We start from the raw sequence: 16,172 nt of genomic DNA, 5'->3' as shown, positions 1-16,172 counted from the left end.
CAGGACACTTTACCGATGTGTTGTTGATGGAGGACATGCAGAGATTTTTCAGTCCTACACATCGCCACAGCCCTTCGGGATCTAGCCTTAGAGAACGACTCGACCGACAGGTAGCAGACTACCTCGCCTTAACTGCAGATATTGACACTCTGAGGAGCGATGAACCCCTTGACTACTGGGTGTACAGGCTTGACCTGTGGCCTGAGCTATCCCAGATTGTGATAGAACTTCTGGCCTGCCCCGCTTCAAGTGTCCTGTCAGAAAGGACCTTCAGTGCAGCAGGAGGCATTGTCTCTGACAAGAGAAGTCGCCTCTGTCAAAAAAGTGTTGATTACCTCACCTTCATTAAGATGAATGAGGCATGGATCCCGAAGGGACTGACAGTGGGAGATACGTTTGACTAACAAAAGGCCTGATGACATGCCTTGGCCTCAAAATGGTCCCCACGCTGCTGTATTTAATGTCTGCATACCGGATGACTTTCGTGAATTCTCCGCCACCAACTAGGGTTAAAGCTGCAATATAGTATTGTCACCTTTCTGCCTGGAAAACATCAATTTTTCTGGCCTCTGGTGCTGCAGTTTTTGGCTGCAAAAAACAAAACAAGAAAGGCACATACATGTGTCAATTCCCCTTCGTGATCGATACCTTGTTGTGGTGAAGGGGCTTGCGTACCTCTATGAGTGTGTTGGCAATGTTGCCACACCCCAGATGATAAGGCTGTTGCTTCATTATGATCAGACTAAAAGCGATCGGCTGGATAATTTTTCATAGAAAAAAACATTAATTTTTTTATTTTATTTTTTTAGTTGTATTGGTTTTTAATACATAAAATAAAAAAATCATAATAAAGTCTCTTAATAGTTTATTAGAAATAATGCAGACAATTTCAAAAATCCCCATCTATTCCAATACAAAGCAAGTACAGAGCTCAGAACAAAATTATTTCAAAATGTCATAATGGTTTGTTAATTCGACAATGGTTAATCAATTCGACACACGTCCCCGGGTAGGGGACGTAACAGGGATTAAACTGATAGGAATAGTACTAGTTAAGACACCACTCACAAAGGTTGTCACAGCACATTGCTCCGTGCACGCGCAATGCCCCATTTGGTAGTAAGAGGACCAACCAAGCTGCTTTTTCCATCCTTTTCCTAAAATCAATACTGTTTGGTGTATCAGAGTTTGGTCTGTCACTGTGAAGGCAGTCGAAGGTACCCGGCCTAAATTTTTTTTCACAAAAGGCAATCCCTGATATGGGACGTAACAGGGATTAAACTGATGAGAAGAGAACTACAGAAAATACCACTCATATCGGGTGTGACAGTAAATTGCACGGCGCAGACGCAGTGACTGTGGATTTAAACAAAGAGGAGGGAGCCATCGTTTTTTTAACCATCTCCCCGTTCGAAAAATCTATTCAATAAATGGACCCCAGATTGGGTACGTAACAGGGATTAAACTGATGAGAATAAAACTACAGAAAATACCGCTCATATCGGGTGTGACAGAAAATTGCACGGCGCAGACGTAGTGACGGTGGATTCAAACAAAGGGGAGGTAGCCAGCATTTTTTTTAACCATCTCCCCGCTCAATTCAATTCACCTTTCGGGGACCCTTGGTGCTGTATGTGGCTGGGTAGAGGAAGAAACCTTCAATGACATCAACGGGACTTGGCTAGCTTGGTATCCAACCTTGTGCAAATGGGGAGTTTGCAGTTGGGCAAATGGACTGTTTGCGGTGCATTAAAAGTGGAGTTTGGTCTGTCAATGTCTGTGAAGTGTGCGTAACCCTTACACTAGCTGATCAATACAACATCATACCTGATCATATATACACACTGGATGTTTTAAACCACGTTGTTCAAAAAAACATAGGATTGTTAGGTGATTTATGCCCTTTATGGATTAAAACCCAACTCTGCATCAACTATGTAATTTTCCATGGGAGTTTTGCCATGGATCCCCCTCCGGCATGCCAAAGTCCAGGTTTTAGTCCCCTTGAAACAACTTTTCCATCACTACTGTGGCTAGAAAGAGTCCCTGTGGGTTTTAAAATGTTCCTGCCTATTGAAGTCAATGGTGGTACGCCTGTTCGCGAACATTTGCAAAAATTTGCGCTCGCCGTTCGCGAACGGAAAATTTTATGTTCACAACATCTCTACTCACCACTATGGGACTGGGCCACTGTGCTGACTTCTCATGCTGATGCCGCCTCACCACTCTGTTACTGGGACACTGTGTTGACTCCTCATGTTGTTGCCACCTTCCCACTGTGTGACTGGGCCTCTGTGTTCACTCCTCATGCTGTGTTTCACGGAAGGTGTACAGGAAACAAGACAATGCAAAATGAATATATGACTCACTGGATCCAAAACTAAGGAACAAAAGGGAGACCCCTGCGTAAGACCTGGCACTCTCCCTGACTGCTCAGCCTATGCGAACACCCCAATGGTGGATGATCGCATATAATCGTATCTCGACTATATAACACCTGAACACCCTACAATAGTGAGGGGACACGACCACCGGCTCCCTACACTAGATACAGAGGGAGTCAGGGTCACCTGGGATCCAGCAAACAGAAAATCACAAATGAATGTACAACACTTATCTTGTAGAAGACTGGGAAATAGGATCAGCAAGCACACACACTCCAGGAATATGTATAAACCGCACACTAATGCATTATGGGGAGGAATTTAAAGGGATGCAATCAGTCCAACTACATGACAGCTGAGAGAGGCTAACGAGATGAGGAACTGAAAACCAAAACAAAGAAAGCTCAAGGAGGAGGTTCTGAAAGGCATCTGTCAGAACTTCTCAGATGTCTGGTTGTGACAGTACCCCTCCCTCTACGAGTGGACTCCGGACACTCATTGCACACCTTCTCAGGATGGGACCTATGGAAAGCCCTGATGAGATGAGTGGCCTTAATGTCCGTCACTGGGACCCACATCCTCTTCTCAGGACCATAACCCTCCCAATGAACGAGGTACTGGAGAGAACCGCTGACAACACGAGAATCCACAAGCCTAGAGACCTGAAATTCAAGATTCCCATCAACCATAATCGGAGGAGGAGGCGAGGGTACAATGGGTTGAACATAAGGTTTTAATAAGGACTTATGAAAAACATTATGGATCTTCCAAGTCTGAGGAAGATAAAGACGGTAGGCAACAGGATTGATGACAGACAGGATTTTGTAAGGCCCAATAAACTTAGGACCCAACTTCCAGGAAGGAACCTTCAATTTGATATTCTTGGTAGACAACCACACCAGATCACCAACATTCAGGTCCGGACCAGGCACACGTCTCTTATCTGCCACACGCTTATATCTCTCACTCATGCTCTTTAGATTATCCTGAATCTTTTGCCAAATAGATGACAAAGACGAGGAGAATCTGTCCTCATCAGGTAAACCAGAAGACCCCTCTCCCGAGAAAGTCCCAAAGTGCGGATGAAACCCATATGCACCAAAAAATGGTGACTTATCAGAGGACTCCTGACGACGGTTATTTAAAGCAAACTCAGCAAGGGACAAAAAAGAACACCTATCATCCTGATTCTCTGCCACAAAACAGCGCAGATATGTCTCCAGACTCTGATTGACACGCTCTGTCTGGCCATTCGACTGCGAGTGAAAAGCAGAAGGGAATGACAACCGAACCCCCAAGCAAGAACAGAAAGCCTTCCAGAATCTGGAAACAAACTGTGTCCCCCTATCAGAGACTATGTCTGAAGGAATACCATGCAATTTGACAATGTGATCAATAAATGCCTGCGCCAGCGTCTTAGCATTGGGCAAACCAGGAAAGGGATGAAATGCACCATTTTGCTAAAACGGTCCACCACCACCAGAATCACAGTCTTCCCCGAGGAACGAAGCAGGTCCGTTATGAAGTCCATGGACAGATGTGTCCAAGGACGGGAAGGAATGGGTAAGGAAAGGAGAGGACCTGATGGCCGTGAATGAGGGACTTTGGCAAGTCTCGCAGGCTACCACAAAACCCTCAACCGACTTACGAAGCGCAGGCCACCAGAATCTCCCAGCGATGAGATCCACTGTGGCTCTTGCCCCCGGGTGCCCAGCAAGGACCGTATCGTGGTATTCCTTAAAAATCTTGTGTCTTAAAGCGAGAGGCACAAACAACCTCCCAGGAGGACAAAGATCAGGAGCCTCTGACTGGGCTGCCTGCACCTCTGCCTTCAATTCAGGAAAAAGAGCAGAGACCACCACACCTTCAGCCAAAATGGGACCCGGGTCTTCAAAATTCCCACCTCCCGGAAAACAACGTGACAGGGCATCTGCCTTCACATTCTTAACCCCAGGGCGGAACGTGACAACAAAATTAAACCTTGAAAAGAACAAAGACCATCTGGCCTGTCTCGGGTTCAGACGCTTGGCTGACTCCAAGTAGGCCAGATTTTTATGGTCAGTAAACACGGTAATAGGGTGTCTGGCTCTCTCTAGCCAATGGCGCCATTCCTCAAAAGCCAACTTGATGGCCAACATTTCCCTATCTCCCACATCGTAATTTCTCTCTGCGGAGGAGAGTTTCTTCGAGAAAAAGGCACACGGTCACCATTTGGCAGGAGAGGAACCCTGAGACAAGAACGCACCCACACCCACCTCAGAAGCATCAACCTCAACTATGAAGGGTAGAGAAATATCAGGTTGTACCAAGATGGGAGCGGAAGCAAAACTCTCCTTGATATTAGAAAAGGCCTTACGCGCCTCTACCGACCAGGAAGAAAAATCTACCCCCTTTCTGGTCATATCAGTGAGTGGTTTAACAATAGAGGAATAATTCAAAATAAACTTCCTGTAATAATTGGCAAAGCCCAAAAAACGCATCAGCACCTTCTGATTCTCAGGAAGCTCCCACTCAAGCACAGCGCGGACCTTCTCGGGGTCCATGCGAAAACCAGAAGCGGAGAGAAGAAACCCCAGAAATTGAATTTCTGGAACCGCAAACACACAATTAATAAAGGGCCTAGCACTGAACCTTGGGGTACACCACTTATAACCTAGGGCCATTCTGAAAAGGAATCATTGACCACAACTCTCTGGATACGGTCCTTCAGACAGTTTTCAATCCAATTACAAACTATACTTTTCAAGTCTATAGACCTTACTTTACCTATTAAGCGTCTATGAGTGACAGTATCAAAAGCCTTTGCAAATTCCAGAAACACTACATCCACAGATGCCCCTCTGTCCAAGCTAATACTCACCTCCTCATAAAAACAAATCAGGTTCGTCTGACAACTTCTGCCCTTGGTAAACCCATGCTGGTTATCACTTCTAATATAATTATAATTATATACTCCTGTATATAGTCCTTGAAGAGTCCTTCAAACATTTTTCCCACAACAGAAGTTAAACTAACTGGCCTCCTCATGCTGACTCCTCATGCTGTTGCCGCCTCACTATTCTGTGACTGGGTGACTGTGTTTACTCCTTTTGCTGTTGCCATTCTTACCACTCTGTGACTGGGCCACTCTGTTGACTCCTCATGCTATTGCCACCTCCCCAATCTGTCACTGGGCCACTGAGTGGACTCCTTATGCAGTTGCCCCCCTCATCACTCTGTGACTGGGCAACTGTGTTGACTCCACATGTTGTTGCCACCTTCCCACTCTGTGACTGGATCACTGTGTTTACTCCTTATGTTATTTCCACCTCACCACTATGTGACTGGGCCACTGTTTTGACTCCTCATGCTTTTGCTACCTCACCTCATTGTGAATGAGCTACTGTGTTGACTCCTCATGCTGTTGCCACCTCCCCAATCTGTCACTGGGTCACTGTGCTGACTCGTCATGCTGTTGCCACCTTACCTCCTTGTGACTGAGCCACTGTGTTCACACCTCATGCTGTTTCCACCCTTTCGACTCTTTGACTGGGTCACTGGGTTGACTCCTCGTGCTGTTTCCACCTCTCCACTCTGTCACTGGGCCACTGTGTGGGTGGGTGGGTCTGGACCCCCCTAGAACAACCAGCCCAATTTATTTTTATTATCCTTCAGGGCCGCAGCGCCGATCACCACAGGCGGCACGGCCCTGGATGTAATTGCGGGCATTTACGGCGACGGCGGCGGCGGCGGTGGTGGGGGGGGGGGGGGGCGGGGGGGCAGTAGGAGATGAGTGCTTCCATTGTGGAAGCGCTCATTCTCCATATCTAATCCATCTGTATCACTGTCCTTAGGATGGCGATACAGATGCCTGTGCTGCGGCAGGGCAGGGGAGGGAGAGGTGTGTCCCTCCCCTGTTCTTCTGATAGGCCGCAGGCACTAATGCCTGCAGACTATCAGAGGCCGGCTCAGGTGGCGTGATGACGTCATCATCGCGCCGCCTGAGCCGGGCAGCACACAGCAGGGACACAGGCTGGAAGAGGCCTGCATCTCATCGCTGCTGATGGAGGTAAGTATCAGTGTATTTTTTTATTTTTTTTATTTTGTTTTGTTTTGTTTTTTGGAGGGGGGGAGATGGCACTATAGGGGCACTAAAGGGGAGAACGGCACGGTGGGGCATCTGGTGGTACTTTTTTTTGGGTGGCACTTCTTACTGGCACATTATGGGGGGGCACCATGGGGGAGAGGAGCACTATGGGGGCTCTAAAAGGCCTTTTTTTGTTTACACACTATGGGGGGCACTAGAGGGGAGAACGGCACTATAGGGCATCTGGTGGCACCATAGGGGCATTTTTTGGGGGGCACCATGGGGGAGAGGAGCACTATGGGGGCTCTAAAGGGGCTTTTTTTTTTTACACTATGGGGGGCACTAGAGGGGAGAACGGCACTATGGGGCATCTGGTGGCACCATAGGGGCATTTTTTTGGGGGCACCATGCGGGAGAGGAGCACTATGGGGGCTCTAAAGGGGCTTTTTTTTTTTTACACTATGGGGGGCACTAGAGGGGAGAACAGCACTATGGGGCATCTGGTGGCACCATAAGGGTATTTTTTTGAGGCACCATGGGGGAGAGGAGCACCATGGGGGCTCTAAAGGTTTTTTTTTTTTACACACTATGGGGGGCACTAGAGGGGAGAACGGCACTATAGGGCATCTAGTGACACCATAGGGGCATTTTTGGGGGGCACCATGGGGGAGAGGAGCACTATGGGGTCTCTAAAGGGGCTTTTTTTTTTACACACTATGGGGGGCACTAGAGGGGAGAACGGCACTATAGGGCATCTGGTGGCACCATAGGGGCATTTTTTGGGGGCACCATGGGGGAGAGGAGCGCTATGGGGGCTCTAAAGGGGCTTTTTTTTTTACACGTTATGGGGGGCACTATAGGGGAGAATGGCACTAGGGGGTATCTGGTGGCACTATAGGGGCATTATTTGGAGGGCACCATGGGGGAGAGGAGCACTATGGGGGCTCTAAAGGGGCTTTTTTTTTTACACACTATGGGGGGCACTAGAGGGGAGAACGGCACTATGGGGCATCTGGTGGCACCATAGGGGCATTATTTGGGGGCACTATGGGGAACTGGGGGTTTTAAAGGGGCCTTTTTTCTTATTGGCACATAGGGGCATTATGGCATCTGGTGGCACTAAGGGGGCATTTTTTACGGGCACATTATGGGAGGCACTATAGGGGAGGGCGGCACTATGGAGGAGTGGAGCACTATTGGGGCATATGGTGGCCCTTTGAAGGGGCATTTTTTACTGGCACATTATGGGGCGGCACCATGAGGGAGAGGAGCACTATGGGGGCATCTGGGGGGTCTAAAGGGGCTTTTTTTATTGACACATTATGGGGGCAATATAGGGGAGAATGGTACTATGGGGCATCTGGTGGCACTATAGGGGCATTATTTGGGGGGCACTAAGGGGAAGTGGGGCTCTAAAGGGGCCTTTATTCTTATTGGCACATTATGGGGGCATTATGGCATCTGGTGGCACTAAGGGGGCATTTTTTTACTGGCACATTATGGTAGGCACTATAGGGGAGAGCGGCACTATGGGGGAGAGGAGCACTATTGGGGCATATGGTGGCACTTTGAAGGGGCTTTTTTTACTGGCACATTATGGAGCGGCACCATGAGGGAGAGGAGCACTATGGGGGCATCTGGGGGGTCTAAAGGGGCATTTTTTATTGACACATTATGGGGGCAATATAGGGGAGAATGGCACTATGGGGCATCTGGTGGCACTATGGGGCATCTGGTGGCACTATAGGGGCATTGTTTGGGGGGCACTAAGGGGAAGTGGGGGCTCTAAAGGGGCCTTTATTCTTATTGGCACATTATGGGGGCATTATGGCATCTGGTGGCACTAAGGGGGCATTTTTTTACTGGCACATTATGATAGGCACTATAGGGGAGAGCGACACTATGGGGGAGAGGAGCACTATTGGGGCATATGGTGGCACTTTGAAGGGGCTTTTTTTACTGGCATATTATGACACTATGGGGAAGGGGGAGAGGAGCACTATGAGGGCATTTGCTGGGGCACTATATAGGGGTATTTTATACTGGCATACATAATGGGGACATTAGCTCAACAGCGGGCACTAAGCGGGGGTATTTCATGTACTGTCATATTGTAGGGAGAATTATTAGTACTAGGAGGTATTACGCAGAGCTTTGCTAATACTGGGGGGTTATGAGGAACATGATTACTATTATGGGCACTATAGGGGCATTATTACTACTAAGTGTGCTCTGGCAGAGAATTATTTCTATTTTGGGGAGCCCTGTTACTTTGGGGGGCACCCTGCCACAGTATCAGCTTAGCACAATAATTTTTGGGGGACATTATCTTTATACTATTATTGTCTGGGTGCAGTAATTTTTTTAGAGCACTGTGTGCCAATAATTGTTGAAGGGGGCACCATCTGTGTGGTAGTAATATTTCCAGGGGGACTGTTTCTGCAGTATAGTATTGGGGGCACAGCGGGCACAGTATTGGGGCACTATCTGTGTGGTAGCAGTATTTCCAGGGGGACTGTTTCTGCAGTATAGTATTGGGGACACAGCAGGCACAGTATTGGGGGTGGCAGGAAAGGGTGTTCAGAAGATGAAGAAAATCTTTGCAGAGATGGGAGATGGCTGAAAAATCATCACGGCGGTCTGGTCTGAATGGAGAAGATGAGGAAAGATAACGTCTACAACAAAGGTGACATCACTGGATGTAAGAGGTATGTGGCGCTATGTAGGAGAGGAGATGCTCCGGCTCCTCCCCTTGACATTTGCAGAAGGAGGATTCAGAGCAGGGTGAGGACGGTCAAGGAGGGCAGCATGCCATGAGCGGGTGGCAGATGGTGGGGGGAACCACAGGCCTTGAGCAGGATCTGGGGAGGGAGGAGAGCGGAGGAGCTTCCTGGCTGTAGCCTGCTGTTTATTGTATGATGTGAAGCAGGGAGTTCAGCCAGGACAGACCTCCCCCTCTCTCTGTATGATGTGTAGAGACAGGCCGCAACTATAGAATGTCAGCTGTACAGTGTTTGTTGGGAGTGGCCTATTATATGTAGGAGGGGATTTTAATAATGGGCGGGGCCAAAAAATTCGCACTTCGCGCGCCGCATTGTTATTTTCCTGCAGAGCTTTTAGAATCGGCAAGTAAAAGAATCAGCGCAACACACTACACCCCTTCCCTGCATTTTTAAATATAAAGGGGGCTTTGAAAAATTTAATTAGCACAGCGCACTACACATGCCACATTTTTTTGCCTTTCGGACCCCCCTTAGACAAAATTCCTGGATGCTCCCCTGGTGTGAACTCCTCATGCTGTTGCCACCTCCCCATTCTGTCACTGGGCCACTGTGTTGACTCCTCATGCTGATGACACCTAACCACTCTGTTACCGTGCCTTTGTTTTGAGTTCTTTTGCTGTTGCCACCCTCAGCACTCTTTGACTGGCCCACTATGTTGACTCCTTATGCTGTTGCCACCTCACTATTTTGTCACTGGGCCACTGTGTTCACTCCTCCACTCTTTGATTGGGCCACTGTGTTTTCTCTTCATGCAGTTGCCAACTCCCCACTCTGTAACTGGGCCACTGTGTTGAATCCTCATGTTGTTGCCACCCTCACCACTCTGACGGGGCTATTATTGTCACTGTTTGGCCTTGTTTAGATCACCATTTATTTTACCCTTCTTATGATCTGTCAGAAGGAAGGAAAAATGAGAAAAACGATGGATCCTGTCTTTAGAGCATTCGTAAGACCTGTATCACACTTTCCCTATTTTGTAGCAGGATATGGTCATGATTTGAAAACCAAAAGCAGGAGTGGGTACAAAACATCTCAGTTTTTTTTTTTTTTTTTCATCTTAACAATACTAATAGATTACTGAGAAAATGCTCACCATGTGCAGGGGGATGCTCAAAAAACAGAATCCTTTTTTGGAGTTGTTACAGTCATAGGGACACTACTTGTCTCAGTGTGTAAAAGAACAGGTTCTCAAGAAAACTCTGTGGAATCAGCTGAAGTCAGAGTAAAAGGAGTGTTCTCTTTTACACTATAATAGAATCTTGGGCCACTGTGTGGTTCTGTATACCTGGTGCTAACATTGGCCTGTAAGACTCAGTTCACAATTGAGTTATATTTGGATCAAATATTTTGGGAAATTCGGCCAAATGTCCAAATCAAATTTTTCAGAAATTTGCTTATCTCTACGTGGACAGAAGGTCAAGATACTAATGTCAGTGTGGACTAAGGTCAATGAGCTAATGTCAGTGTAGACTAAGGTCAATGAGGCTTTGGGCTCTATGTGCTAAATACGAACCTGATCTCTACCACAGGCCACAAAAGTTCATGACAGGAGAGCGTGGTTGTCTACTTAGAAAATCTGGTTAAGGCAGCCATGTAGCAGGTCGGGTCCTAAGTTTCTTGGTCCTTTAAAGATAATAAGACAGAATAGTCCAGTCTCTGTTATACCTGACCTGTCACAAAGCTTGATATTTCCCATAATCTTTCATTGTTCCCTGTTTAAACCTGTTTTAGGTCTGTCCATAGACCCCCTCCTGTTCTTGTCCATAGTCAGCCTTAGGGTGGATTTGCATTGGCATTATGGATTTCCATTATAGGTTCCGTTATAAAAGAGTTATATTGTAATTAGAGTTGAGAGGACACCTGGATGTTCTGGTTCAGCAGGTTCGGCCTAACTTGACCCCGAACCCCATTGAAGTCAATGGGGACCCGAACTTTTGGGCACTAAAATGGCTGTAAAATAGTCCTGGAAAGGGCTAGAGGGCTGCAAAAGGCAACAAAATGTGCTTAGGAGCATGACAACTGTTCTGCAAACAAATGTGGATAGGGAAATGACTTAAAATAACATAAAATACAGAAAAATTAAAAATAACAATCTGGATCTAGGAGTAGGAGGTTGAAGAGGCGGTGGATGGGTGTATGTGGCGGTGTAGGTGGAAGCGGCAGTGAAGGAGGAATAGGTAGCCAACACTGATTTGTGTTATTTTTTATTTTTAAATTGGGGTATCCCCCAAAATATTTGGACATGTAACAAAATAAAACTAAGAATAAATGCACTTGAGTACAAGAATGGATGGTTGAGGCTGGTATAAATGTCTATTCTGCGCAAGGTACGGACAAGTCCTGTGGGATCCATGCCTGATTCATTTTAATAAACATAAGATTGTCCACATTGGCTGCGGCCTGTGATAATGCTCTCTGCCATACTAAACACATGTTCACACTATACACTGGCTGAAGGGCAGGTCAGCACCTCCGAGGCTGACAAAGCTTTTCCACATTTTGGCCATGCTAACCCTGCCTTCTAAGGTGGTGCCCCAGCTGCGTTGGCGACCTCTTCCTCCTCCTCTGCCTTCGCCTTGTGCTTCCACTGTGCCCTGTCAGGTGGGAATGCTATCATCAGCGTGTGCTTGTAGTCGCGCATCTTCTGATCAGTAACAGATGTTTTCACTACATTTTGTCCTAAATGTGACAGTGACTTATGCACGTGTAATCCCAGATGTGCAGTATATTAGAGGGTTTTTTCACCCTAACCAAAAAGCTGTATTTCTGTCCTAAATGTGACAGTGACTTATGCTTGTCTAATCCCAGATGTGCAGTATATTAGAGGGTTTTTTCACAATAAACAAAAAGCTGTATTTCTGTCCTAAATGTGACAGTCACTTATGCATGTGTAATCCCAGATGTGCAGTATATTAGAGAGTTTTTTCACCTTAACTAAAAAGGTGTATTCCTGATGTAGGGTATTGCACTCAATTATTTTTTTAACTCTATATGACAGCGGTATTTGTGGCCTAAATGTGACACTCACTTATGCATGTCTCATCCCAGATGTGCAGTATATCAGAGGGTTTTTTCACCCCAGTAACCAAAAAGCCGTATTTCTGGCCTAAATGTGACAGTCACTTATGCATGTCTAATCATAGATGTGTAGTATATCAGAAGCTGTTTTCACCCCAGTATGCCAAAGCTGTATTTATGGCATAAATGTGACACTCACTTATGTACATGTAATCCCACATGTGCAGTATATTAGAGGGTTTTTTCACCCTAACCAAAAAGCTGTATTTCTGTCCTAAATGTGACAGTCACTTATGCTTGTCTAATCCCAGATGTGCAGTATATTAGAGGGTTTTTTTCACCCCAGTATGCCAAAGCTGTATTTCTGGACTTGCAGATAGCCTATGCTGGTGCACTGTCGTTGCATAAAATGGCTGCTGATCATGTATTGATATTGACTAACTGAAGAAAAAAAAGTTCGTTTTCAGCAGTAGTTGGCTCAGGGCAGGCTTAAAAAAATTGTGCACTGCACCCACAAAACACTTTTTCTGTAGATCACTGAGTACATAAACCAGTTCTTAATAAGATTTCTCCCTGATCTCTCCCTCACAGCAGCTGCAGTCTCTCCCTACACTAATCTGAGCAGAGTGACGGGCAGCGCTACGTGACTCCAGCTTAAATAGAGGTTGGGTCACATGCTGCAGTTGGCCAATCACAGCCATGCCAATAGTAGGCATGTCTGCAATGGCCTTTTGGGGCAAGTAGTATGACGCTTGTTGATTGGCTGCTTTGCAGCCTTTAAAAACCTGATCTTTTACGTAAATGTTTGGGTTCGGGTGCCGAAAACCCTAAAGTTCGGTACGAACCCGAACTTTACAGTTCGGGTTCGCTCAAATCTAATTGTAATATAATGGAATTTTAGTACAGAATGCAAAACGGAAGCCTTTAAGAGGCATTCCATTTTGCTCAGTCCTAACACATGTCTATTACTCTGTTATAATGAAACCTATAATTGAATTCCATAATGCCGATGCAAACCTGCTCTTAGCATGTAGTTCAGAAGATCATTTACTCTACATGGCATGGTGAGAAAATGTATTATCTTTTTTATTCGCAAGTCTATGACCCAAAAGAAAGTTCTCCTGAACCTGCAAGGTTCATGAAGTCAGGCCTCATAAACTCAAGGCTCTTCAGGCTTCCGTGTGGGGGGTGATGTTGCATCAGAGTTCTCTTTCTTGATTATTCTCATTAACTTTGCTTGAGGCAATTGCTGCATACCTGGATGTGGGCCTGTTATCAGCTTGCTTAGCCTGACATTTGATAGGAGGGTTTTTTGATTAATATGCATTTAAATACTTTTTGTTTCTATGCCTATTTGCTGGGTTCACATATATATCATACACCAGATTTCCAGAGTCTTGATTTCTAGTCTAGTGCATTCTGGGATTTGTAGTTCAACTCTTTTTTTTTTTGTCTGTATTGCTGTTGTGTTTTTTTGTTTCAGTTTTTTTGTTAGGGTTTAAATCTTTTACTGCTTTGTTGTACTTAATAGTGCTAGGTTTTATGCCTCTTATCTCCCTTTATCACTCCCCACCTGTATGTCATTGTCATCTTTTCCATTGCCAGGCTACATCATCCTTACCTATTGCCAACCTCATTCTGTTTTTTGTCATCTAACAGGAAAATTATTATTCGGTACTTGTTGCCTGTTAATCTGATACATGCTTCATGTAGGATTTTTGGCTACCATCTAGTTGTTAAAAAAAAATATGCCATAGTTAGGACAATATTATGATTGCATACCTTTACTCTTTGCACCTACATATCGATGAAAACTTGAGGACTGCCTTATCAAACGATACTTGCGAGCCAGGAAACAAAACAACCAATGTGCAACTTCCTCTCCACAGTCGTATGTATTAACCCTGTTGACAATGACAACACGTTCATAAAGAGTAGCATTTCGCTTTCCAGAAACATGTATAAAATGCCTTACAGAATTAGTTTAAAAAAAAATTACTTTTTCATTTACTTATTTCCTAAAAAATTGTTACTTCGTTAGTTGCTTCTGACTAGCAGCAGTTTTATACATTAACCGTGGTGTCTAGGAGCTTGAGACAGGGTTGGCTCCCTACAGCAATCCTGTGGTGTGCTGATGAGTTACCATGGTGGTTGGGGCCTTTTAAAGACCTACCAAATCTTATAAAGATATTTATCTGCTAACCCTTTACCACACAAAGCAATCAGACAGCAGGAGGCATAACCACATTTAAGTTAGGTATGTTAGGTTAGTAGGGCTTTGGCTTTAACTCCAGAAATACCCTATATATGCCCCAACCATGGATATTTGTACTAATTAGAGTAATTACCAATATAAGCCTATGGCATACACCATAACAAAAACCTATAAATAATTGCCAGACCCCTTATAAACAATTATCATTTCATTAAATAATCACATATAGCTTACAAACATGATTAAAAGACAAAAATGCAGGGAAAAGAAGGTGACAACAACTGGAGGACACACACAGTGCATAACACGTCTACAAATCACCCATCGGTATACACATGATTTACATAAAGTGCAAGTGCAAATCCGAAGTCATTCACAATCAAAGGACATAGAACGTCTAACCATGCTGTGCCTCCTCCAGGATGGTGCCAACCCCGACGCGCGTTTCGGCAATCCTTCGTGCTTGGACTCTACCTATCCACAGTCATTTATCATTATTACCCTCCGTAGGAGTGGTCAACCAACAAAGATCATGCCAAGAGCAAGGTGTGTAATAGTCCATAAGGTCACAAATGAACCCAAAGTAACCTCTAAGCAACTAAAGGTCTTTTTTTCACAGGAGCTGCCAACCAACAGAATGACAACAGAACCAACAGAAGTCCACTAACAGAAGGACACTAAAAAACAATCATGTGATCACCAAAAAGAACATTGTTGACCACCTGCAGCGTTGATCATCTGGACAAGCCAGAAGGCTATTGGAACAATATTTTTTGGATAGATGAGACCACAAAACATGAGAAGCATTATGTTTGGAATTAGAAAACAATAAAACTTATGGTAGGATCATGATTTGGGCCTGTTTTAATGCATCTTGGCCAGAATGGCTTGCCATCATTGATGGAGCAATGAATTCTGAATTATACCAGCAAATGCTAAAGGAAATTGTAAGGACATCTGTCCGTGAGCTGATTCTCAAGAAAATGTGGGTAATGGTGCAAGATGATTCTAAGCACACAAGTCCTTCTACCAAAAAATTCATAGGAAACCCACCAATGTAACAGAATTGAAAATGTTTTGTACAGAGGATAGACTAAAATTCCTCCAAGCCAATATGCAGGACTAATCAACAAATAACAACATTTTTATTTGCAGATACTGAAAGCAAAGGTTCACATGCTTTTGCCATTCACAGACATGCAAGATTGAATTCCTCAAAAAAAATATAAAAAATGATCAAGTCTAATATTTGTAACTCATTTGTTGGATATAGCTATCTTTATTAGTGTTGACCAAAGTGCTCGGTTGCTCTACGGAGCACCTGAGTATAATGGAAGTCAATGGGAGAACCCGAGCATTAAACCAGGCACCCCCTGCTCTGAAGAGGGGAGTGTGCCTGGTTCATAGGAAAAGAGCAGAAATTGATGGAAACACCACCGAAATGGTTCGGTCACAGCATGGGGAGGATGTCTGGATACATCTTGGACTACCAGGTTGCTGCTGGGAACTATGTTGTCTGAGTAGTACGCCACTTTTCAGACTAACAATAATATGCACAAAACAATAAAAAAAAAATGGAGGAAAAATTGTTAAGAAACAGTCTTTCCTGTATATTTACTTGTATATAAAGTGCAACCTGTATATCACATAATGGAGGGCCTCATTCACATTGTGGTGCAATAGTTCATGCAGTGGGACTCCTGCAC

General features: G+C 45.0%; 1 protein-coding gene across 1 annotated transcript in view; it reads right to left on the bottom strand.

Annotated features, from left to right (window-relative positions):
• Positions 1-16,172, bottom strand: part of MOCOS (molybdenum cofactor sulfurase) — an 869,883-nt gene that overhangs the window by 396,472 nt on the left and 457,239 nt on the right. The window contains exon 7 of the mRNA XM_044295461.1: positions 14,034-14,155. Within this exon, the coding sequence (XP_044151396.1) occupies positions 14,034-14,155 (122 nt within the window). The remainder of the gene's footprint in view (positions 1-14,033; positions 14,156-16,172) is intronic.

This window comes from Bufo gargarizans, chromosome 5, assembly GCF_014858855.1.
Source record: "Bufo gargarizans isolate SCDJY-AF-19 chromosome 5, ASM1485885v1, whole genome shotgun sequence".
Lineage (NCBI taxonomy): Eukaryota > Metazoa > Chordata > Amphibia > Anura > Bufonidae > Bufo > Bufo gargarizans.
This window is presented reverse-complemented; position numbering and strand designations above follow the sequence as displayed.